The 27,006-nt window shown below is 43.0% G+C and overlaps 1 protein-coding gene across 1 annotated transcript in view; it reads right to left on the reverse strand.

Moving 5' to 3' along the window:
• DENND4A (DENN domain containing 4A) overlaps nucleotides 1-27,006 on the reverse strand; it is a 2,763,357-nt gene that overhangs the window by 48,023 nt on the left and 2,688,328 nt on the right. Inside the window, exon 37 of the mRNA XM_044077857.1 lies at nucleotides 18,494-18,503. Within this exon, the coding sequence (XP_043933792.1) occupies nucleotides 18,494-18,503 (10 nt within the window). The remainder of the gene's footprint in view (nucleotides 1-18,493; nucleotides 18,504-27,006) is intronic.

The raw sequence follows: 27,006 nt of genomic DNA on the forward strand, positions 1-27,006 counted from the left end.
AATGTAACTGAAAACTGATCTTGCTTTCCTGGACTCCCACTGGACTTCACTTTTGACGATCTGGTGGTATTCTGTGAAGAGGCTTTTGCTACTGTACTGGAATTAAAAAAAAAAATGTCAGTTTGTATCCAACCTTCATGAAACGGCGGCATCAGAGATACCACGTACATAAGTTAGTGTGATCTCAGAAGACCAGGACAGAGGGTTGATTTCATGCTGTACTGCAATGCCAAGCTGGAGGACAAGCTTGCAATAAAGGAAAACTGACTGGCCTAATGGTGAGAGATCACAAGTAAGAAGGCAGTATTCTTGTCCCATGAAATATCATCAGCATTAAATTGGCTGGCCATGCAATTTCGGACTGTACAAAGCCTTTATGGCCTGGCCTACTTTTCAAAGGAGAAAGCCTCCCACTGACTATGAAACAGTCATATAAAACTTTACCGATAAGGCTATCCAACTCAGGCTAGAAACTCTGCCTCTTGTTCACAAAGCCACTGCAACATTACTAAGTTGGTTCATAGACTATACTAAAATTATAGGTTTTATTTCTCTTTTCTGGTTTGCTTGCTGTGGACAGGACTGAAAGTCTTTTCAACTTATTCAGTCTAGTTTGGTAGTCCTCAGGCTGACGATCTTCCACACTGTGAGGACCTCAATAAAGACAAGCACCTTTGTCTCTGTTGTTAAAGAAGCTATTGTCACACCAGTTTTTAGACAAATCATCTTTAGAACTACATGTTCTGATGAATTAATGATTCATTTTTAATACTCCATTTCTCTGAGAAGGTTACAGAAAAAGTGATTCATATACTGCTAGATTCCTTTTCATCCTATCATAACCCCTATAATCCAGCCAAATCTTGTTTTGGTAACTTCCACGTCAAAATTGCCCTTACAAAGATAATGAATGATCTTTTAGTGGTGATGGATCAGACGTGCATGTTGGTTCTCCTTACTCTCTAAACAACATTAGGAGAGTGGTTTGCAGTATCCTTTTGATGCAATTTCATACCTAGTGTGACAGTCTTGCTAATGGTGACTAATAGTTTAACACTTACATATCAGGACAACCATTGGAATCTGTCCCTGCTATTAACTTGTCTTTCTGGAAAGTGTCAGAGTTATGAGTTTATCAGGGTTGAATGAAGTTTGACTTTGCTATTGTCTACCATGTACATGCTACCCCTATGGGACATAAGGCGTTGAGGTTTGGTTTATAATTCATATGAAGATAATAGTTACATTCCTCTACTGAGAACAGTACAGTGTTTCTTCATACACTGCAAAAATACATAGAAGACATCCTGAGATGGCTAATGGTCATCAGACTGAGGCTCAGTCATTACAAGAAGGAAGCTATCCCCAAGAATGAAAATGTGAATACTTTACAGGTACCTTGTCTTTAGGGGAACAGACATGAGTTTATGAGTAGAATACATGATTTGAGCATAATTATCAATTACTTGTCAATGAAGGGACAGGTGGCAGCAGCTGTGACAGCAAAGCTGTCATCTAAGGAATACACTGCACCAAACATGTTACCCCCAGGAAGACCCAGACATGATCATCTATGCTTTAGTGCCAGTTTCAAATACTACAGCACTGTTGCTGCCAGCGTGCTCTGAACTCAAGAGGCTGCAGAATGTGCAGAAAGTACAGTTGTGTACACTTACCATAAATGTAGATGTTCGAGTGTATTCACTGTTGCAGTCATCACATTTGGGTTATCCCTGCCAGGGTAGTCCTCAGTTGGCCCGAATACCAGAGACTTAGTATTTCTGCGTCGGTTGCCATCACTTGAGGACTGACGTCAGGTCGTCAGTAGTATAAAGTAAGGCAGCAGACATCATTATGTCAGTTTTCTTGCACTAACCTGTCAGGAGCCCCCAAGTAGGAAGCCAGGCTCTGGTGGAAGAACCCCACCAGTGGAAAATAAATACCAATATGTCCCTTGTAAGGAAGGAGAACAATAAGGAAGAATGGTAATAAAAAAAGAAAGAGAAGAAAGAGGGATGGAGGGAGGGAGGGAAACTAGGACTGCAGCAGTGAATACACTCAAACATCTACATTTATGGTAAGTGTACACAACTGTACTATGTTCTTTGTGTTTCACTATTGCAGTCATCACATTTGGGTTGATTCCCAAAGCTGAGGAAATGGGTGGAGGCACTCAAGGAAACTAGGGGCTGGATAGGATGCCCTGCAAGACTGCAGAGGCAAACCCTGCCCTGGATTTGGAGAAGAGAGGCAGGTGGTAATGCTTGGTAAAGGTGTGAACAGATGTCCAGGTGGCAGCCTCCAGGATGTCCCGGGTGGGGACTCCTCAGAGGAAAGCTGCAGAGGTGGAGGCTGCTCTGGTGGAGTGTGTTCTGACCCCCTTGGGGGAGGCTTTCCATGCTGTTTGTAGCAGAAATGGATGCAGTGTGCTATCCATTTGTAAAAGGTTTGCTTGGAGATGGCTTTGCCTTCTGCCCCTGTAGCAAAGCAAACCAGCAATTGATCAGACTTTCTGAAGGATTTAGTCCTGTCTAGATAGAATCTGAGCTGTCTGTGCACATCTAGAGAGTGAAGAACAATATTTCTGCCACCTCCAGTATAAACACCAGAACAACCCAAAGAAGTTCTGGGTAGGTTTTAACAACCTCCTGCACCCAGGTAAAACTACTACCCCAACCCCTGAGAAACTTATTGGGAAAGATCTGGAAGAAGTAGCCAACACCTTTAACTCCTTCTTCACCGAGACTATCCAAACACTAGCCAGTCAACTAACCTCCACTGCCCCATCTGCCACGCAACCTCATGATGCTGCCCCTACCCCTTTTAACTTAAAGCCAGTCTCTTCCTCCCATATTCGTACCCTCTTAAAAAAAACTCAAACCGACCACCCTAGCGGCTGACCACCTCCCAGCGGAATTTTTACAAATTGCATCCGATGTTATCGCCTACCCCATATCAATCCTTATCAATAGAACTATAACTGAAGCTAGCATTCCCTCTATTTGGAAGATTTCTTATATCATCCCGCTTCACAAAGGAGGTACCTCCACGGAAACATCCAACTACAGACCAATAGCAATACTGTCCCCAATAGCGAAAATTATGGAAAGATGTGTCCACAAACAACTCCTTCACTACCTAACCCTTAATCGTCTCTTGTCTAACTCCCAGCATGGCTTTCGCCCCCACCACAGTACAACTACCGCCCTCCTTTCCTTTGTCGACTCCATTAATAACAATCGTAACAACAAACTAATATCCTCCACCCTCTTTCTTGACCTATCGAAAGCATTCGATATGGTCAATCATCAGCTCCTACTTAAAACCCTGGAAACCCTACATCTGAACACCCCAGCACTAAGCTGGTTCAAGGCTTACCTCACTGGTAGGCAACAAGCTGTCCTGTGGCAAACCAGACTATCAGGCCTGCTCCCCAATACCATAGGCATTCCTCAGGGCTCGATACTTGGTCCACTTCTGTTTTCCATCTTCATAAACGACCTTCACTCAGTCATCCCTAAATCCACCTGCATTCAATATGCTGACGACTCCACCCTGATCTGCTCAGATGTCTCACTCTCGAATCTCCAAACAACTACTCAACTCTGTTTTACGCTAGTAGAAAAATGGTTCACCGACTTGAAACTCCTACTTAATCCAACTAAAACTAAATTACTACTATTTTTCCCCAACGTCTTCTCACCCCTAGGAAAAGAACTCCCAAATACTAACAATATAACCTTCCATGTTAAATCCAACAATGGGACCATCATAGCCCCTGTCACCAGTACCAAACTACTAGGTGTTACTATTGACCATAAGCTCAAATTTGACATACACATTACCCAAACCGTAAAATCTGTTAACAAAAAACTTGGATCCATGTACAGAATAAAAAACTTTTTAACCCCTACTGCCAAATTAACTATTGCCTGCACGCATCTCCTCTCCACCCTCCTGTATGCCTCCCCGGTCCTTTCTTTCCTCAATAAATATGAACTTAACATGCTCTCTCTTGCCTATAACCACATTGCTAGATTTATAACAGGTTCCCCATATCGCACCCACCATTGCCTTAATCTAAGGAAACTTGGCTGGTTGGAACTGCCCAATCTTCTCAAACTTAACCAACTCACTGAAGCTTGTAAAATAATCAACCAACCAGATAGAACTCCCTCACTGTGTAGCATTCTGACCCCCTACTCCAACCTTAATAGCCTTCGATCATCAAACAGCGTCCAGATCCTAACCATTAAAGCTAAGAACTCGGGTGGTGATGCCCTCTATGCCAACTCCATTGGAAAGCCGTGGAACTCCCTGCCAAACTACCTAAGACTTACAACCTCGCACAATCAGTTCAAAAACAACCTCAAAGAATATCTTAAGATACAATGGCTATGCCCATGTTTGGAACCTGACTAACTTATATATCTCAAATCTACCTAGTCCCATACCACCTTAATCCAATTCCCTTACGCAGATCATTAAAATCTCTTGACCCCACAATGTAAGCTGATTATTCTTGATCTAGTCTATATTCAATTAGTATTTGCCATATAACTACTATGTATAACCTGCTGTTGTTCTTTTGTCTTATATAAAATCTATGTTATTCCTATTTTTTATCCTGTAAATGTAACATCTATTCTCATTATGTAACATGTATTCTCAACATGTATTGCCATTATGTTGGAGCTTTTCTCCCCGGGCCTCTACTGAAAAAGGATATGTATCCAGCTAGACTAGCCCGGTTAACAAATGTAAAATAAAATAAATAAATAAATAAAGAATCCTTTCCCCCTTGTTCGGGGATTAGGAAAAAAGGTGGGCAAATGAATGGATTGGTTGAGAGCCACACTGGAGACCACCTTGGACATGAAGGATGGGTTAGTTCTGAGGGATACCCTGTCTTCATGGAAGATGATGAAGGGTTCCACAGCCATGAGTGCTTGCAGCTCAGAGACTCTTCTGGCTGAAGTGATGGCCAGAAGGAATGTAGTCTACTAGCAGAAAAAATTTAGCCCTGCAGAAGAAGCTGGTTCGAAAGGGGGCTGGGTGAGTTTTTCCAATACAAAGTTAAGTTCCCAAGCTGGTGTAGGTGCCCTTCTGGGTGGCCTCAAGTTGCTAGCCCCTCTTAGGAACTGTTTGACCAGATGGTGTGAGAAAAGGGGCTGCTCAGTGTGAAAATGAGCAGAAATATCAGAGGCATGAATTTTTATAGAGGAGAAAGAGAGGCCACTGTGTAATAGGTCAGCTAAGTATTCCAGGATGGGAGGGCTGTGCCGTATCGGCTCCCTTAGCCTGGATCCAGGTGCAGAAAGTACAGCTGTGTACACTTACCATAAATGTAGATGTTCGAGTGTATTCACTGTTGCAGTCATCACACTTTGGTTATCTGCCTGCAGGCAGCCCTCAGTCGGCCCGAATACCAGAGTCTTGGGATTTCTGAGTCAGATGCTGTCGCCTCTTCCATGACGTCAGGTCGGCAGGGGTATAAAACATGCAGCTGACGCCATTACATCAGTTTTTCTTGCCCCAGATGTCAAGAGCCCCCAAAATAGGAAGCAATTACATGACATGGAACACTTCTAGTAAAAAGTAAATACCAATGCCATAAGATATGGCCAAAAAAGAGGATAGGTAGAAAGTATAGATAAGTCAGGGGGAGCTGGAGGGAGGGTAGCCAGGACTGCAACAGTGAATACACTTGAACATCTACATTTACGGTAAGTGTACACAACTGTACTATGTTCTTTGTGTTTCACTGTTGCAGTCATCAAACTTGAGTTGATTCCCAAAGATGAGGAAGGATGGAGGCAGTCAAGAAGTATTAGGGCTGGCTAGCAGGCCTTGTAAGACAGCTGTAGCAAATCCAGCTCTGGATTTAGCAAAGATAGGTAAGTGGTAATGCTTAGTGAAGGTGTGTACAGAACTCCAGGTTGCAGCTTCCCGGATGTCCCTGGTAGGGACTCCCCTGAGAAATGCTGTAGAGGTTGAGGTAGCCCTTTGTGGAATGGGTTCTGATCCCCTGTAGGGTAGATTTTCCATGGTGTTTGTAGCAGAACTGGATGCAGTGTGCCATCCATTTGGAGAGGGTTTGTTTTGAAATGGCCTTGCCCTCTGTCCCTGTAGCAAAGCTGACCAACAGCTGGTCAGATTTTCTGAAAGGTTTAGTCCTGTCAAGGTAGAACCTAAGCTGTCTGTGCATGTCCAAGTAGTGCAGGATCCTGTTGCCTTTATTTTGAGGATTACGGAAAAAGGTGGGTAAATGGATGGATTGGTTTAAAGCCACTCTGGATACCACCTTGGGCATAAATGATGGGTTAGTCCTGAGGGAAACTCTGTCCGCATGGAAGATAATGAAGGGTTCCACAGCCATAAGGGCCTGCAACTCAGACACTCTTCTTGCTGAAGTGATGGCTATAAGTAAAGCTGTTTTCCAAGAAAGGAATTTTAACTCTGTTGTAGCAGCAGGCTCAAAATTGGGTAGTGTGAGCTTCTCTAGTCAAAGTTAAGGTCCCCGGCAGGAGTGGGAGCTCTCCTTGGGGGGGGGGGGGGCTTAAATTGTTAGCTCCTCTCAGGAACTGTTTGACCATACGGTGAGAAAAGAGGGGTGGGCTCAGTATTGTAATGAGCTGAGATGGCAGAGGCACGAATCTTAATTGAAGAGAAGGATAGTCCTTTGTGGGGCAGCTCTGCTAGGTAATCTAGGATTTGAGGTAAGGTAGGCACGGTTGTGTCCTTACCCCGAGACTGGCACCAAGAGCAGTATCTTTTCCACTTTTCTGAATAGGATTTCCTAGCACTAGGCTTCCTGGCCTCAAGGATGACATCCAGGACCTGTTTGCTGAGGGCTGGTGGTGATGCATTCAGGGAATCAGCCAGGCTGCCAGGTTCAGGGTTTGCAGCTGAGGATGCAAAATCTGGTCCTCATGCTGGGACAGCAAAGAGGGGGTCTGATGCAGGTGCCAGGGTGGCACTGCTGTCAGACTGCGTAAAAGTGGGTACCAGTGCTGGCATGGCCAGTCTGGTGCAATCAGGATTGTCCTTGGCCTGTCCTGTTTGATCTTGAGTAGCACGTTCGGGAGGAGGGGCAGACGGGGGAAGGCATAGATTGAGAGGTTTTCCCATGTAAATGAAAGGACATCCACTTTCCATGCTTGGCTGTGGGGAATTTTGGTGCAAAAATTGCTCAATTAGTGGTTTTCGGGAGAAGCAAAGAGGTCCACCTCTGGTGTTCCCCACCGGTGGATTAGAAGTTTGAATGTGTTTGGTTCCAGATTCCACTCGTGTGGGTCCATTACATTTCTGCTTAAATCATCTGCCAGTGAATTTTCTTTGCCTGGCAGGAATTGAGCTTGTAGGTGCACTTGATTGCTCAAGGCTGTGTTCCACAGAGCCATGGCTAACCTGCAGTGTGGGAAGGAATGAGTTCCCCCTTGCTTGTTGATGTACCACATAACTGTGGTGTTGTCTGTCTTTATCAAGAGTTGTCCTGGAAGGATAAGCTATTTGAAGGCTATCAGTGCAGGTGCATTTGTGTCTTGGGCTCCATTTGCCTTGAATGCATTTGCCTGCCATGTGAGCCCCCCCCCCCATGCATAGTCTGATGCGTCTGTTGTCAGGGTTTGGGTGGCAGGGGGTTGAGTGACAGGGAGACACTTGTTGTGGTAATAGGCCTCAGCCCAAAAGAAACTCTGTCCTTAGGCAAGGAAAGATAGAAATCATTGTTTCCAGGTCCAGAGAATGTTGACACCACAGACTTTTTAAGTTTCACTGAAGTTTCCTCATATGCAGTCTTGTATATGGAATTAGTAGAATGCAAGAGGCCATGAACCCTAGGGCTTGCAGTATTTTTCTTGCAGACAGCTGGGTTTGGGTGGTCAGTAGATTGAAGTAGTTTGTCAAATAAACCTGTTTTTCTGGAGTGAGGAATGCCATCTGGGAAGTTGTGTTCAAGCTTGCTCCCAGGAATACATTTTTTTGGCTGGGTACCAGATGTGATTTCTTTTCGGTGATGGTATACCCCAGAGAAGTTAGAAGTCTCTTTTCAAATGTCAGGTGCTGAAGTAGTAATTCCTGACTGTCTGCCTGGATCAGGCAATAGTCCAAGTATTGGTAAATTAGAATTTTGCTCTGCCTGCAGTATGCAATGGCTGGAGCCAGGCATTTTGTGAATACCTTGAGCACAGTAGATAAGCCAAATGGAAGTGCAGAAAACTGATAGTGCATAGAGCCTGCCCTGAAACGTAGACATTTCCTGCAAGATTCCCTTATGGGGATGTGCACATAAGCTTCTTTTAAGTCTAGGGTGACCAGCCAGGAGTCCTTGGCTAGCACAGGAAGCAGCTGTTGTAGAGTAAACATTTTGAATTTTGGAACCACCAGGAAGATGTTGAGAATTGACAGATCCAGGATAGGGCACCAAGAGTTTTATTTACTGGGCACCAGAAACATTCTGGAGTAGAAACTCTGTCCCCCTTTGCTCTGCTGGAACAGGATGAGCAGCCTTGATACTGAGAAGAGAAAGTACTTGCTTTTGGGGCTCTGCCCACTGGTTTGGGGGGGAGGTCCGGCAATCCGCTTGCGGCTGGCAATGAGTGGAAGTAGAATCTGTATCCCTGTGATACAATGTTTAAGACCCATCAATCCTGGGTAATGTAATCCCAGTTTTTTGCATGCAGGGCGAGTTTTCCTCCTAGGGGTGCAAGTACTTGGGCAAGGCTGAGAAGGATGAAGGACAAGTCATTGTGAACTTTTTCCATAGGATGGTGGGAGCACTCCATTGTTTAGATCTGTGCATACCCTGAGACTGTAGTCTTGGTGGTCTGCTGCCCCTGGGTATGGACTGAGAAGGTCTGGGAGGGACTGGAAAGGAGTTTTTTGAAGACCAAAGCCTACTGAATCTAGGTGGCTGTACCTGTAGGAAATCTTTAACAGTTTGCACAGATTTAGCTTTCTCCTCCATCTTTTTAAGAATTTATTCTGCTTTAGTGCCAAACAAACGTTCTTGGTTTAATGGAGCATCTAGTAATTTTGCTTTGACATGGTCTGGTAAGATTTGTTCCTTTAGGGAAGCATGCCTTCTAAGAACAGACCCAGTGACAGCAGCCCTGCAAGATGCTTCTAAAGCATCAAAACCACACTGCAAAGTATGTTTTCCAACTTGGTTTGCAGAATGCATTAACTCGTGTAAATCTATGTTCTGCACAATCAGGAATCAACGTCATTTTTTGTTTAATAAGCTCCATAATATGCTGCTGGTACTTCAACATGTGAAACTGGCAATTTAAAGCCCTGATGTCAAGAGTAGCAGAGGTGTATACCTTCTTCCCCCATCTGTCTAGAATCCCTGTCTGAAGGGGTAGGGTTTTTGGCTGTACTAGCCTTAATGCCTTTAGGTCCATGGGAAATGGTCTCTGGATCTGCAGTAGGATTTTAAAATAGAAATTTGTGAGAGTCGGATACTCTGTAGTACCTTGTCAGGATTTCTAGGAGCTGGTGGCAAAGTATCAGGGTAAGACTGGATTCCATGAAGACATCATCTACAATTTCCAGAACAGTAAGGATAGCTAGAGGCCTGTGCTGAGGCAAGTTTAAAAATTCTCAGAGTCTCTTTTTGGACTGTGTGTAGTCCTGGCACTCCCAGCGGAAATGCTCTCTGAGGGTATGCAGGGTTTCACCGAAAGAAAAATCCTCTGGAGATAGTGGGAATGGAAGCCTCTGCATCAGAGTCCTCATAGGTAGATAAGGTATGTCCTGATCTGAGGGGTCACCGTCTCATGATCTGAAGAATCAGAAGGAAAATCAATTCTTTGTCTTTTAGAGGGGGAAGGCCGGCTTCCCCTAATTAAAGTAATAAGGTCTTCAGCCATTCTAAGCATTTGTTTCTGTGGCATGGGAGCTTGAGAATGTACTTTGGTCGTTGGTTTCCTAGGTGTAGTACAAACTCTGGGACTGAGAAATTCGGTAGTTTTAGTCTGAAACAAAGTAGTCAGTTTAATACGAACATCGGTAGGTCTGAATACAAACTCAAAAGCCGGTGCCTGCACAGCGGCTCCAGACCCATCCAAGGTAGAGACATCCACAGGTTCCATAGTCGAAGAAGCATCTCATGGCATACCAGACTCCGAATGGCTCTCAGTAGAGGCCTGCGAATCTGTAGAAGCGGGTATTAGGGGCTGCGAAAACGCTTCACTGAGTACCGGTGGACTGGCAACTAGCTTAACGGAAGTGTCAGCGGCAGTTTTGGACCTATGCAGTCTGTCTCTGTCTTTATCCTTACATTTTTTTCGGAAGATAGGTAGTCGGATGGCTTATCGAAGCCATTTCGGAATACAGAGAATGAGAGCAAAAGAATTTAATGACAAAGATATCCCGACGACGAATAGTTTGGGCGTTGAACAGGGCACAAAACCGACAGTGAGGAATGTCGTGGTCTTGGCCTAAACAGGTGACGCAGTAAGAATGAAAATCTCTGTGAGGTATTTGCTTTCCACAGGCAAGACAATTATTAATTTTTTCTGACATCGGTTAGAGCAAGAAAAAAGAATCCCCAACAGGATACTTAGATTTAGAAGACTTCAGGTCTGAAACTCGAATAATGAAAATTTCAGGTATTGGCCGAAAGGCACTTGCGAACTGCTTCTGCTTGAGGCTCTGCTTGGCAAGAAAAGCTGATTTAATGGCATCGGCTGCATGTTTTATACCACTGACAACCTGACGTCATGGAAGAGGCGACAGCGTCTGAGGCAGAAATCCCAAGACTCTGGTATTCAAGCCGACTGAGGGCTACCTGCAGGCAGATAACCCAAGCGTGATGACTGCAACAGTGAACATGAAGAACATCCTTTTCTATTTATCAGCATAAAACCTTCTGGTGCTAGGGCATCTGGCTTCACGGACAACATCCAGAACCTTTTTACTGAGGTTGGCAGATTGGTTCAGGGTTAGGGAATAAGCCAAGCTGCCAAACTGAGTGTCTGTAATTGGGGATGCATGAATTCCCCCTTCTCTCTGGTTCAGGACGCTTGGAATTTGAGGAAGATGCCATGGAGGCAGTGGGGGCAGGCTGAGCAGCAAGGGGTACCAGTGTTGGTGGGGTCAGTCTGGAGCTATAAGAATGGTCCTTGGTTTTTCCTCCCTTATTCTGAGCAGTACTCTTGGTATGAGAGGTAGGGGAGGAAAGGCACAGACTGATAGATTAACCCAGGGGAAGGACAGGGCATCCACTTTCCAAGCCATGCAGTGATGCTCCCTGGTGCAGAATCTGCTGAGCTGATGGTTGGTGTGGGAGGCAAAGAGGTCGACCTTTGGGGTTCCCCATTTCTGAGTTATTAGGGTGAAGGTACTTCTGTTGAATTGCCACTCGTGTGGGTCCAGAAGATTTCTGCTTAATTGGTCTGCCAGAGAGTTGAGAGAGTCTGGTAGGAATTGTGCTATCGGGTGTAGTTGCATGGCAGAGTCTGTGTGCCAAAGGGTCATGGCCAGCCTGCATACAGGGTAGGAGTGAGTCCCTCCCTGCTTGCTGATGTGCCACATCACAGTGGTGCTGTCTGTTTTGATCAGGAGAGCCCCTGGAGAGAGAAGGAGCTTGAAAGTTATCAAGTCGTGCTGCACAGCCATCGTCTCTTTTTGATTGATGTGCAGAGGGATTTGCTGTGGGCTCCCTTGGTCCTGTATGCACTTGCCGTCCAGATGTGCACTCCAAGTATAGTCTGATGTGTCTGTGGTGAGGGTCTGGGTGGCGGGGGGGAATGAAGTCTCTTGTTGAGGGAGCATGCTGTTGCCCACCAAAGAAAATCTTTTCTGAGGCAAGGAATTTCAGGTAGAAGAGTTTCCAGGTCTTGACAGTGTTGACAAGAAAGGCTCTTTAGGTACCATTGAAGTTTCCTCATATGCAGTCTGGCATATGGAATTAGTAATATGCAAGATGCCATGAACCCCAGAGTTTGCAGGATCTTCCTTGCAGTTAGCTGGGCCTGGTGGCTAGTTGAAAGAAGTAGGTTGTCAGGAAAATTTGTTTCTCTGGTGTAAGGTATGCCATCTGGGATGCTGTGTCCAGACTTGCTCCCAGGAAGATTATCCTTTAGGATTTCTTTTCGTTGATTGTGTACACTAGAGAGGTTAGGAGGGTCTTTACAAAGGCCAAGTGCTTGAGCAGCTTTTCCTGGCTGCCTACCTGAATAAGGCAGTCATCTAAGTATAGGCAAATCTGAATATTTCTTTGTCTGCAAAAGGCAACGGCCGGAGCCAGACATTTTGTGAAAACTCTGGGAGCAGCAGATAAGCCAAAGGGAAGCACAAAGAAATGAAAGTGTTGCGTTCCTGCCCTGAAGCGGAGATATTTCCTGCATGATTCCCTGACAGGAATGTAGAGGTAGGTCTCTTTTAGATCTAGGGTGGCTAGCCAAGCATCCTTGGAGAGCGTGGATAGTAGCTGCCGGAGAGTGAGCATTTTGAATTTTTGGATCACCACGAAGGTGTTTAGAATGGATAGATCGAGGATGGGGTGCCAGGTGCCCTCTATTCTGGGTACCAGAAATAGTCTGGAGTAGAAACCTTGGCCTATCTGTTCTGCAGGAACGTGCTCTACTGCCCTCATAGAGAGCAGGGAAAGGATTTGCTTTTCAACCTCTGCCCAATGATTTGGAGGTAAATTTAGGAATCCTTTTGGGGTTGGAAGGGTGTGGAAGGAAAATTTGTATCCCTGAGACACAATGTTCAGAAGCCAGTGGTCCTTGGTAATGGTGGCCCAGATGCTTGAGTGAAAGGAGAGTTTTCCTCCTAGGGGTAAGTGAAGGTGGGCAGAGGGAGGGGGTGGAGGAGGTGAGTCATTGTGAGTTCTTACCATAAGGGGGTGGCTTAGAACTCCCTGGTTTTGAAGTGGAGGTAGTCCACTGCTTAGATCTCTGCATTTCCTGTGGCTGCTGTCTGGGGGGGGGGGGGGGGGTATATTTCCATGGGGCCTAGTCTGGGCCGGTTTACTGGGAGCAGCAAAGAACCACTGTTTGGAGGGACAATGCCTGCTGAACCTAGGGGGCTGGACTTGCAAGAAATCCTTAACTGTTTGCATAGATTTTGCTGTTTCTTCCATCTTTTTTAAGACCTTTTCTGCCTTACAGCCAAATAAGTTATCTTTGTGCAAGGGTGCATCCAACAATTTTGAGTTGACATGGTCTGGCAGCGACTGTTCCTTAACCCATGCATGCCTTCTAATGACAGATCCAGTGACTGCTGCCCTGCAAGAAGCTTCTAGGGCATCAAAACCACAGTGCAAGGTGTGTTTAGTTACTTGACTTGCAGAATGCATTAACTCTTGTAAATCTTTAGATTCTGCCCAAGCAGGAAAGGAAGACATTTTTTGTTTAAGGAGTTCCAAGGTATGTTGTTGAAATTTCAGCATATGGAACTGACAATTTAGTGCCCTCATAATAAGAGTAGCTGAGGTGTATACTTTTTTATCTCATCTGTCCAATGCTCGGGAATCCCTGTCTGAGGGGGGTGGGATTCTTAGCAGAGGTTGCTTTAATCCTTTTTGGGCCTTGAGAAATGACCTCAGGGTCAACTGCAGGATTTTTAAAAAGATATTTGTGTGATTCAGGGACTATGTAGTACCGGTCTGATTTTCTGGGAGCTGGAGGAAGGGCGTCAGGAGTCAAGCTGGATTCAAGGAAAACATCCTCCACAACATCCAGGACTGGGGGGATGGCCAAGGGTCTGTGTTGTGGAAGATCTAGGAATTCCCTGAGTCTCTTTTTAGACTGAGGGTAGTCCTGACTCTCCCATTGGAAATGCTCCCTTAAAGTATGCAGGGTTTCCCCAAAGGAAAGGAATGGAATCCTCTGCATAAGAATCCTCATAAGTGGAGAGGGGTTGCATGTCTTCATATTCAGATGCATCAGATTCATCTGACTCTTGTTCAGACAAAACTACAGGGGACAGATCTCTTTTCCTTTTGGAGGGGGTAGCTTGGCTTCCCCTGATCAGCATGATAACGTCTTCTGCCATTTTAAGCATTTGAGACGGAGGCAAGGTAGCAGGCACCTGAGAGTGGGTCGTCAGTTTCCTGGGTGTGGTTCATACCCTGGGCCTAAGAAACTCGGTTGTTTTTGAAAGAACAGTAGTCGCATAAGAAGACATTGGTTTGTGTCGAGATTCGGTAGTGCGAAGGACTTCCTCAGAAGCCAGTGCCTGCTCAGTGGCTCCGGATCCATCCAAGGTAGAGACGACCGCATGATCCTTAGTCGAAGAGTTTTGTGGCATACCGGACTCCAAAAAAGGACTCGGTAGCAGCCTGTGAATCAACAGAAGTGGGCATCCGAGGCTGCGAAAGCACCTGAGTACCTGAGAACTGACGACTAGCTTAACGGAAGCGTCGGTAGGTATGGACCTGTGCGGTCTGTATCTCTCTCTATCTTTATGGTTTTTTTTGGAAGATCTGCTGTCGGGGCTTGCCAAGGCCATATTGGAATTCAAAGACTGTAAGCGAAAATATCTGGCTACAATAAGGGCTTGACGACGGATAGTTCTGACGTTGAACAAAGCACAGAAGCGACAACAAAGCACAGAAGCGACAACGACGGACGTCGTGGTCTGGGCCTAAACAAGTGACGCAGTAAGAGTGCTAGCCTTGGTGTGGTATTTGCCTTCCACAGGCGAGACAATTAACTTTTTCTGACATCAGTTAGTGCAAGAAAAAAGGATCCCCAATGGGGTACTTCGCTTTAAAAGACTTTAATTCGGTAGACGAAAACTCAGGTAGTGGCTGACCGGCACTCGTGCAAACTGTTTCTGCTTCGGGCTCCACAGCAAGAAAGACTGATGTAATGGTGTCGGCTGCTTTACTTTATACTAATGACGACCTGACGTCAGTCCTCAAGCGACAGCAACCGACGCAGAAATACTAAGTCTCTGGTATTCGGGCTGGCCGAGGGCTACCCTGGCTGGGATAACCCAAATGTGATGACTGCAGCAGTGAAACAGTGGCCAGAATCCTAAAAGGATATGCTGGGAAAACATCACTCCTATGTTGTGGAGTCTTCAATGGATTTCTGTTTCTTATATAATGGAGTATAAAGTATTATTGCCAATTTATCCAACCATTCACAATCCCAGTCCTGACTATTTAAAAGGAAATATTTGTGCCCTATATGCAGAACCATCTCTTAAATACAGTATAGTAAGAAATGTTAAAAGTAATATCATACACAACAAAAGCACACAGACACACACACTCCTTTAAAAAACTATATATAAAAAAATTAAACACTGACTGCAACTAGTCAGTCAGAAAACAGTATTAATGACACAATGGATCCCATTCTAAATTAAAAAAAAAAATACAACAAAAGTATGTAACTAACAAATTCCAAAGTAATCCATACTTTCATACTAAAACATATCAAAATCAAGTGAATGTATATCAAAAATATTACAAGTTCTTCTAAAAGGTTACCTATGAAACATTCCATTCATAAAACCCAAGCAATCTACCAAAAGCCTTATTCAGTTGAAACTTTCATAATTAACATAGTCCACTGAAAAATAACAAATGGAGTATATGAAGGCCTGGTTTGTGTTATATATGGAATATCTAGTATTGTAGGATTAGGGTAACCTGGTTTATAACTCAGTTTCACTTTTCATCATGAAACTCATTCCCTAAGAACACTGTAAAAGATATTTTCTGATCACAAATCAGACCCCCACACACACACATACATAATAATACTATGTTGGTCTCATTCAATCAACTCAGACATCAGCTCAATGAATGGTCTGAGCTGTGCCCTGATTTCATCAAATGCACAGTTTGTCAGAGATGGCAAGTAAATGTGAGCAGAAGACTGAGGTATACCAGGGTCTGGGAATATGCCCTTTCTCCACTGTTTTGCAATCTCAAAATTGTACTTACAAAGTTGCAATGGGGGATGCTCCTCTCCAAAAAAAAAATGTCTATGAATGTGTATTGTGTAGGACGAACCAGTTTAAGTGTGTGTGATGTCATAGCGTGCATGTAAGTGTGGCATTTACTACTTTGCTCTGAGTGCGCACAAGCATACTTGCATATCTACTTGCTAACTGAATGTGGAATGTTTGAACAAACATGCTCGTTTGCCTGAACGTATGCTCATATGTTCATTTTTTCAATTACTTAAGGTGTTAATACTGTACTTGTCCAATGGTTCACCTGGAAAGGAGTATACAGAGGACACTTTATTTAAAATACAGAACTTTTTATTTATTTATTTTTTTTTAAGCTGTTGTGTGGAACAAATCATAACATACTGCTTTCTTGTTACCCAAGTACCTTTTTTTAAAACATCTTTATATTAAACACGTCATTTAAAAAAAAAGTGATACGTGTACACAAGAACAGAAAAGAAAAACAAAACCATAACATTTCCATTATATGCTCATGTAGTATACAGATATCTTTGCTTTTTAACAATTTTCATTCATTGCAGAGTTACACAAATAGCTCCACTCTTGCCTACCCTTAAATTTCACTCTTTCTCCTGAACTTGACTCAGCATGTATTCTTTTCACAAATTCCAATTATTTCTATCCAATTGCTCCTTCCCTGTTCTAAAGATCCCACCACCAGTTCTTTTATCTCATTTACAATATTCGATACTTCAGTTATGGCTGATTCAGATTCTGATTTCCACTTTGTTGCAATTTTTTTTGGCAGAAAATATCATTAAACTTAGTAAAGCCTTAGCGTATCCAGCCAAATCAGATACTACATCCAAGCTCAAAATAATAATTTCCTAAGTTGCAATCATTTTCTCCCCTAACACTCCTGACAAAGTACTCAATAGGGAATTTTTTTTAAATCTCTTAGATTATGTCCTTGAAAAAACACGTTCCAAATTACCTCATTCTTTCCCCTTACCTCTCCAGCATTTGCTATCTACCTACAGAAAAATTCTCTGAAGTCTGCTTGGGGTATACAAATACGTAAGCACAAACTTTCATACAGAAATCCTAATGCTTCTGGACTTTGTTGTGTACTTCTGAGTCATACAAATGTCCCCCAACGTTTGTTTACAAATTGCTTTTCTAATCTCGCTCTCTTCTCTCTCTCCATTCTTTTCTAACCTCTTCTGATGGATTCTTATACTTATCATGCAATATGACCCACTAATTATCCATTTTTTAACAGCATATTCTGTTTTAGAATCCACTAAAAACTACAAACACCTGGTCTTTCATTTAGCATTACCCTCTCCCTGTCTATTTGCCTATACCTATGTTTTCAATACACACTGTCTAGACTTTTGCTTGGTCTCATCTTACTCTATAACCTTTCGCCTCCCTAGTTATTTTCTCCCAGTACCTCAGCTCCTTTGCTAATGTTCTCCAACCCTACTTGCCGTCATCCCTATTTGTAAAAATCTCCTTTTTCTACTCCTGTGTTGGCCTTGTTTTCAGAATATTTTCTGCTACCTTATAAATATAATATTCTGTAGCATCCAAAATCCTATTAACTCCTTATTTATTGACTTCCCCTCATTTCATCATCATTCCTTTCCTGTTTGATTTACAACCATCTGCTTGACTTGTGGATATGAGATTAAGTAGCTCCAAGGTCTCCCTTTTTATCAAGTACGTTTACACCCCCTTGTTCTATACGGAGAATTAACGTATCCCAGTTAACTCTTGCCCTCTTTCCCCACTAAATAAATTTCTTCAGCTCTTTAATAGTCATCATCCACCACTTCTTACCTGGTTAAAAATACACCTGATATATATATATATATATATATATATATAAAACTAAAGGGACTAAAGACACCTTCAGTGCTTATATCTTTCTATGCATATTCACAATCAGAAGCTTCCATCCTTTCAGTTTTTGTATTATGTTTTATTTAGTCTTTTTCTCACATATTCATAACTGCCATAATAGAGTATTTTTAATATAAGCACCTAAATTGTTCATCTTACGAATCTCCCACATATTCGTAAGTCAAAAAGTCCCAGAAATACAAGGTCGAGGGACCTGAAATTTGTCTGTGACTTAAAAAGAATATGCTGGAGAAACAGATATGTATCCCAAAAACTGCTCCTCCTATGGAACAGAATTCCCATCCACGTGAAGCAGAGTTCATCTACTACCCAGTTTAAGCGCAACCTAAACCAATGGAAGAGGAACAGGAAATTTACACCAGGCCTGGCACCCATGTCCATTATGGACAGAGGTAGCTTACAAATGCCTGGCTTTCAATGTCCTATTCAGATACAGGACATCATTATTCTTTCGGGAAAACTTGGCTAGGCTTAGAAAGGCCACCCCAGATCATCAGCCTAGTAACAATCTATGAATCATACCATGTCCCCATAAATAAGAGTACTGATGAACGTGTGTGTGTGTGTGTGTGTGTGTGTGTGTGTGTGTGTGTGTGTGTGTGTGTGCACGCGCGTGTATACATAGTTTGCTACAGCTTTTGTTTTATCTTCATTTATTTTACATCCCCAAAAAGACTTGAAGCTGTCTGGAAATGTTCCACAACAGCAAAATGTACTTTTCTGAATTTATGAAGCACAAAATAATATCTTCCAATAAAGCTAACTTTTCTTGATTGCCATAGCAGTTACAGACTTAAAGAATCCTATATATTCTTTGCTAATGATGCTAAACACAAAGCACATAGCAAATGGGGAAAAGGGAAAATCATTGTCGGGTACCTCTCGTGAAGCCAGAGATGATGCTAGGCAAAAAGTGAATGCTTGTGAAATGTGCTTATGCCAGGCTGAATGAAACAAAATGTATTCCTTTTTGTATATTTTTTTTCTCTCTTCTGTCCAGCATGTTGATTTGTAAAGTATATGTCACCTAGTAAACAGTTTTGTTTGTCTAAATGTTAAAGGACAGAGGAAAGGGCTAGTTCTCAGACAGGATGGCACATTCTTCAAAGAAAACAGACAAGGATGAAACAGCAATGTAATGCAAGGGTCACGGAAATGCTAAGACCCATTTGGGATGCAATTAAAGAATCATCAGATGTGAAGGTGTTGAATTAAATTGGTGTGGGGCTACCTGGCTTATAATCAGTCTCCATATTAACAAGGAAGTCCCAAAAGGACTTTGGCAATATAATTATAGTTTAATGAAAGGTTAAGTAGTAGTAGTAGTAAGTGTGGACTTGCTGTGACAACATTTGATCTGTGGAAATTAACTCATTGTTTAGGATACAGTAATTCTTGTGGCAGCTAGGTAAGAAACTTAGCTGGAGTTAGATTTTTTTCTGTATGCATTCTGTTTTTACTGCACTTTAATTTTCTCTAAGGACTAACCTACACATCTTTTATTCTGTGTTTGTGCTACTTTCTTTATTATTTAAGTAAAATACATTTTAATTGTCTTTAAGCTACTATGGCTGGCATTTATTACAAACGTACTTGAATATTGTTGCTTGGCTTATAACAGGGTACCCATTTACACTGAGGAATAAAGTGTAAGGGCCATGTCTCTGCAACTGCTTCAGCTGATTGTGATGATGTGAAGTATTGCCAGCTATGACAGGAGAAGTAGGGCAATGGATGTGTAACGTATATCAGCACAGCTAGCTGGAATTTTGTAAAGAATTACATGTCATTTGTATATCAAATTGATTTGTACAGATGCTTGTGTTAAAAATGCATTTGTAAAGCTGACCGTGTTAAAAATGTATCAACAGTGTGCCCTGCTGGGCAGAAAAGAAACGCATATGCATTATTGTAACTGTTTAAATGTATATATTTTAACAGAGGATACTGGAAGAGAAGAGGTTAATCTCAATTCACCTTTCAGAAACAGTAACAAAATTCAATTACTGGGTGTATGCCATAAAGATGTTATCTCACAGTTTTGAATGAAGCCAGAGATGCAATGTCTGTAAAAAGCACGGTTTGTTAGTCTCTGTAGGAGCAATAGAAGTTTGTAATTGCTTTATGACGTCCAGAAGCTACACCACATCTGATCAAAGCTCTTGTGTCTGTATTATTGACATATACGTGCTAAATCCTGGCAGTTTCTAGCAATGAGGGGTTGCATGGGAACCAGACGTCAGATGATCAGATCTATCTGACGTCATTCTGTACAGAAATAATGTTTTAATATTAGATGAGACAGAAGTCTCAGGGCAGTCTGTTCTTGTAACTGACAATGAAGGATCTCTCAACTACTGCATTTTGCTTTGCTCCAGTAAGTGACCAGGGAATAGTATTCTTTAGATCAGTCAGGTTAGTGAGACTAGTGAAGTACTGCTTTTCTTAACTATGTGAACCTTTCCACCTGTGCTGTCTTTAATATTCCCTGTGACCGAAACTCTGGTGTTTACTGTAAACAGACATTTAATATTTTCATGTTCTTTTATTATTTAGTATTAAACATATTTAAACTTTTCATTGTGGCTGGTCGTTTAGAAAATATTTAAACGTTTGAGAGCACTTGTATCTACTGGTGACACTGTGGCCACTCCTGAAAGCCTGGCTGTTTGATCAACATTACCATTTGCATGAAAAAGAAGTTATGTACTCACCATAATGTTCCATCGGAGTTGTTGATTTCAATCTTCTTCAACCTGTGGATTCGGATCCAACTCAGCCGTATACTAAAGTTCCAGGATCTGAACTCTGAGCTCCTACCCAACCCATAATGCCTGGCTCTCCCCTTATCCCCTCAGATCAAGTTTGCTCCTGCAACACATGCAATTTCTCCACTATAACTATTTTCAGCATACATATAAAGAAAACTAGAAAAGCACTTCAGGAGCTCAAACAGGTAAAACAAGAGTACTGCCAGCATATCCACCAGGTCCTAATTCATTTGGAAGGGGAATGGAGGGAGGGAAGGCTGAAGATGAATGCAAACAACTTAGATGGAACATTACTGTGAGTACACAAGTTCTTTATCTGATGTTGCTGACTTCATTCAATCTTCAACTTGTGGGACAGAGTCCCCAGCTACAGTAATCTTGGGAAGCCCTCATGCAAGGATATTCTGGAGCACCGTGGAACCAAAGGATGCCCTGTTTCTGGAAATAAAGTCCAATTTGTAATGAGATATAAAGGTATGAGAGTTTGCCAAAGAGGCAGCTGTACAGATATCATCAATGTGAACTTTAGACGAAAAGGCTGAAGATGTGGACACAGACCTACTAGAATGGGCCTTAATTTGAAAATGTAAGGAAAGTCCTTTGGAAGACTACACAAGCGAAATACAGTTGGTGATCCAGCTGGCCAATGTGACCTTGGAGACTGGTTTACCCAAATTAGACCTTGAAAATGACACAAATAGCTGATCAGACTTTCTGAAATGTCTTGTTCTAGCTAAATAAAAATAGAACTGTCTATGTACATCTATCATATGAAATTTATACTCTCCCTTGTTTTGAAAGTTTGGGAAAAAAAATAGGAAGATTGATGACCTGATTGATGTTGGCGTCAAAAGCAACCTTCAGCAGAAAAGGAGGATTAGTAAGCAAAGTAACTCTACTCTGTCTTTGTTAAAAATCAACTATGGCGGCTTGGATGATAAGGCTTGAGGTTCAGACAACCTCTTACATGAGGTGATTTTCCAAGATAAGTACTTCATGTTAGATATTATGAATATAAGGCTGAAATTAATTCTGTTGTAAATATGCTGAAAGAAAAAGCTTGCTTAAATGCAGAAACAAGTTTAATATGTGATCAGCAACCATACTAAATGACCATGGCTTGGAAAATAAGGAATCTGCTGAATGGACATTTTTCCCTTACAGACTTAAAAACAGGATGTATGCAAGAGCAAAAATGCAAAATCTGCTTTTAAAGAATGGACAATGACACTGTGACAATGTGTTTCCTCAAAAACATGTTTTTCTGCATGGAAAACAGGACATGTTTATCAGCATTGGCAAAAGAACAGATGTTCTTATACAAAGATCCAAATAGAATACAGGATGTTCACACTGTCAGAAAAGCTGGTCTCTTATAAAATTCAGCAAAAATGTGACAAGACATTGTTAAACAAGGAAGCTGAAAAATAATATCATTAAGTCAGCAGTTTGCGTCAGCATCTGCAACAATTAGTACTGTTTCTACAGGATGAGCAATTCTCCACAATAGAATACCAAGAGGACTAAAATTGTATATAAAGAGCTGTATAAATCCAGTTATGTTAGGGGTGTTAGGGACACATTTGTCCTGAGGTAAATGTTATATCTCTCACATCATCTGTACTATATGAGAAGTAAAGTGGAACAGTACTTTAAGCTGCAATGTTAGTCCGTTTGGTTTATTATAAAAAGTTATTTGTTACTGCTCTAAAGTTGATGCTGCAAAGTATATTCTCTCATCAGTGTATATTCTGCAAGTTTCTATATGCAACATACTGTGAATGCAAATATAACCAGACTTTGAATTTTAGCAGAATCCAGCCAGCAAGACTGAGTGTCTTAAGAAGACTTCAAATCCATCACAGCAAGCAGTAAGCAGAGCCATATAATTTTTCACTTCAATTCAACTTTCTCTGAAGGCTCAAAAGGAGGCTCAACCAAAGCTTGCAAAACCATGGTAAGATCCCAAAGGGGAGTAGGAGTTTTAATTGGCAGGCGAAGCAGAAAAATATCCTTCAGAAAAGCCTTGCACAGCTTAGAAGAGGCCAAAGAAGATTAATTTGCCTCAGTGTGGAAGTTGGAAATGACTGCCAACTGAACGTTCACAGTAGACAAAACTAGCTCCATTAAGGAAAACAGAGGCTAAGTAGTCCAGGATGGCAGGAATAGGTGCAGTAAAAGGATCTAAATGGTGATGTGATGATGGACCCAAACTGAAAACCTTTTCCGTTTGCTATTATATATTTTCCTGGTAGAAGATATGTGTGTTGCAATCAAGATCTTTTTCACTAGGGATGAAAGCCCGGGAGATCTAGCCATTATTGAAATTGGAGCAACCAAGAGGTCAGTTTCAGGCTCAAGAGATCCGGGTGGGTCTGTCCTGACAGATGGGACAGAAGATCTGGAATGGGATCCAGAGTCCACAGCGGACAAGCCAAATAAGACCATACAGAGGTAACCAAACATGCGGAGGCCAAAAGGGAGCAATGAGGATTACTTTCCACTTCAACTGCTGAGTGTTCTGCAGAAACCCGGGGATAAGTGTAAAGCAAACCAAGCGGACAAGTATGGAGTAGAGTTTCCCTTGGTGACCGTCACTGAGGAGGGATCAGGGTGAAGAACTCATTGCATTTTGTGCTGGAAGGAGAAGAGCAGAGTTTGCAGCAAGGTTGACCCCATTTATAGAATATCATGTTCGCCACTGAAGTATTGACAGACCACTTGTGAGGCATCAGAATAGTTCTGCTGAGCTTATCCGCCAGGATGTTTGACTTTCCCAGAATGCGCATTGCCACTACAAAGCAGTTGGAAGAGATAGCCTACTGCCACAACCTCATGGCTTCTCAACACAACGGGTAAGACTTGGTTCCTCCCTGTTTGTTGATATACCAAACTAACATGTTGTCTGCTTGAACTGAGAGGAGTGAAGGCTTGCAACTTCAGAAGGACCGTTCTCATCTCCAGGACATTTATATGCAAATTGGTCTTGAAATAGGACCACATGCCTTGGACGATATGATCAAGATAATGCCTCCCCACCTGAAGTGGGAAGCATCCGTGGTCACTGTAGCCCTCTGGGGGGGTGAAGGGTCGGCCTTGTTGGAGAACATCTGATTGGAGCCACCAGAGAAGGGATTTCATGCATACTTGGGATAACTTGACTGGGTGACTTAGCAGGTATGACAGTAAACACCACTGGATCGCCAGAGTTCACAGAATTACTCTCATATGAAGCCATGCTATTGGAACAAGAGTTATGATGGCAGCCATGGAACCCAGAGCCCTGAGGACAAGACCTGAGGGGGGACAGGAAAATCCAAGATCTGTCTGATATGGAGTCTTAAGGTACAGATCCTGTCTGGAGAATGGATAGCTAAGCAACGTGCTGTGTCTAGATGGGCTTCAATGAAGTCTATCTGTTGGACTGTTTGAAGTTGCGACTTCTTCAGGTTGATGGAGATGTCCAAGGTTGAGGCTAGCTAAACGAGATAGTCCTTGGCTTGGATGAGTCGATGACTGGTGGGAACAATGAGGAGCCAATCGTCCAGACAGGGAAACACATGGAATCCTTGCAGTCTCAATTGAGCTGCCACTATTACCATAGATTTGATGACTGGCTCCAACCCGGAAGCAGAGAAACATCCTGGAGCGCCTGTTCATCTTGATATGATAGTATATATCCTGGAGGTCTCACACAACATCTCCAGTAATCCTTCTGCAGTAATGTTAGAATGTATTGAATTGTGACCATTCATAACTTTGATTTGGCTACTGATCTGTTGAGGTTGGTGAGATCCAAAACGGGTCTGAGGTCCCCCAACTTTTTGGGCACTAAAAAGAATCTGGAGTAGATGTCTGATCCGAGCAAGTCTTGGGGGACACTCCGGATGACTCTTTTTGTAAGCAGCTTTGAAATCTCTAAGGCTGCAGCCTCCCACTGACTTGGTGGAACATCGGGGAGGTTTCTTGGTTGGGGAGGGATTTTGGAAAAGGTTATGGAATAACCTCTGAATATGACATTTAACATGCAACAATCATTTGTGATGGTTTCCTAGGCTGTTGGGGTGCAAAGATAAACATCCCCCAACTGCCTCCAGAGAAGATCAGTCAGGCAATCCTTCAAGATCGCTGATTGGGCCTGTCAGAGGAAGTATCTAGAGACCCATGGTTCATCAGATCCCCTCTGCCCTGAGGGCGGTGTCTGCCATTGACACCATTTCCACCTTTGCCTCTGGAAGAAAATTCTCCCTGTGAATCCTGAAAAGGACCTTGAGATTTTGGAAACCACAGCTTTTTACCTCCACGTTGAATCCTCGAAAAGAGTTGTTGTTGGGTAAAAAGCGGATTCCAACAGCAGACAAGGTCTTTCCGTCCTTTTCACTTTGGAAGAGCATGTCTCTGACAGTCAGAGCAAACAAAGATGATCCATCAAAAGGGATGTTAGTGAAGGACACCTTGAAAGGTTCTGAGAAATCACACAGCCGCATCAGGTGTTGTGTCTGACAGCAATGCCTGACCCGGCCCCCCTTGAGGTACCTTCTGCAGCATGAGAAATTAGCCTCATGGACGTGTTGGATATGGATTATAGGGTGGTCATTCTGGAAGAAAAAGTCTTTTGTTTCTCAGCAGAGATGGACCCTGGAGCAGAACTACAGAGTTCCTTAACTAAGTCTCTCTGTAGTTTGGTTACATGTGCCAAATAATTCAGCGGTACCAATGCGAAAGTCGCTGCAGTGTACCCCGGTGTACAAAGCTCTAGATCCCTGTTAGGAGTATGGACAGTGGGGACTTGTTGGGCCAGCTTCTTCTTGGTGGCTGCTGCATCCACCATAGTATCAACACAGATACCCTTAGTATAATGGGGTCTGTCTACAGGAGCGCTCAGGAAGGGGTTCCACAGTGTCTGGCTCCTTCCATGTCCTGTGGGAAACAAGGTCAATAAGGGGATCTGATGGAGGGGACACACAGGAAGTAGATGGCCTTGAACCAAAAGCTTCAGGGAACACAGATTCCTCTGGGTTAGGGTTTTGGGCAGACCAGCTACCTGTTTGGTGAAGAATTTTCATGATGTCTCCAAAGGAGACGTCTTCAGGTGGTGACTTGGGGGAACCTTCCCCTTCATCGATATCTGTGTCTGTCGTGAGGGATTCCAATGTAGAATCAAGTGCCTCCTTTTGCACTGAAGCTTACCAGAGACCTCCTCAGTGGGGTACTCCGGGGAGGTGTCGGAAGACTCCAGATCTTAAGTCTTTCTGGGTAGGCTGTCCCGCAGGTGACAGAACAGATGTCTCAGAAACAATATCTGCTAAGGAGGGACTGGACAATGAAGCAGGAAGAGTAGAGTCTCATCTGGGTGCACACAGTACCCTCTCCACCACTTTGAATGCTGAGGGAGAATGAGAAACCTGAGGTCAACTCCCCTGGAGTTCTGGAGGTCTACACAGCACATCCAGTGAGATCCTTCTGCAGGAAAGGCGGAATGAATTGAATAATGATCATTTGCAACTTTGATTTGGCTACTGATCTGTTGAGGTTGGTGAGATCCAAAACGGGTCTGAGGTCCCCCATCTTTTTGGGCACTAAAAAGAATCTGGAGTAGATGCCTGATCCGAGCTAGTCTTGGAGGACACTTTGGATGACTCTTTTTGTGAGCAGCTTTGAAATCTCTAAGGCTGCAGCCTCCCTCTGACTGGGTGGAACATAGGGGAGGTTCTTAGTTGGGGAGGGATTTTGGAAAAAGGGTATGGAATAGCCTCTGGATATGAGATTTAACATGCAATGATCATTCGTGATGGCTTTCCAGGCTGTTGGGTGTAAAGATAAACATCCCCTAACTGCCACCAGAGAAGAGCAGTCAGGCAATCCTTCAAGATTGTTGATTGGGCCTGTGAGAGGAAGTATCATGAGACTCATGGTTCATCAACCCATAAGATTTTGCTCCAATCACACTAATCTACTCATTACCCACCTACCTTCCTTAACACAATATATGTAGTTCTATCTACCTCCCATTCCTCCTGTTACAAAATGCCAACAACATATTCATCTCTGTGCTTCCCTAATAACCCCACCTATCATTCTCCTCCCAGTTATTAATCCCACTATGTCCATATCTCCCACCCCACACCTATTTCAATTACTTTTCTTGCTCTCACTCTTTCCTTCTCTTACAACTGCCTATCTCCTAACGTCCTATGAACAACCTCTATACTCCACCCTTCCCTTCCCCTCCAAACACACTTCTACACCACCCCTAGCCACCTCTCTAAACTTCCTAAACATCATATCCTAACCAACCTACCCTACTTCTCAAATATCATAGATAGACTAGCACCCATTAAATATACCAATCAAAATATTAAAAAACTACCTGACTATTTTAGTAGACCCCTTTACCCTAAACACATTATATACCTTC

The sequence above is a fragment of the Protopterus annectens genome, chromosome 7.part0, assembly GCF_019279795.1.
Source record: "Protopterus annectens isolate FY-2018-M chromosome 7.part0, PAN1.0, whole genome shotgun sequence".
Taxonomy (NCBI): Eukaryota; Metazoa; Chordata; order Ceratodontiformes; family Protopteridae; genus Protopterus; species Protopterus annectens.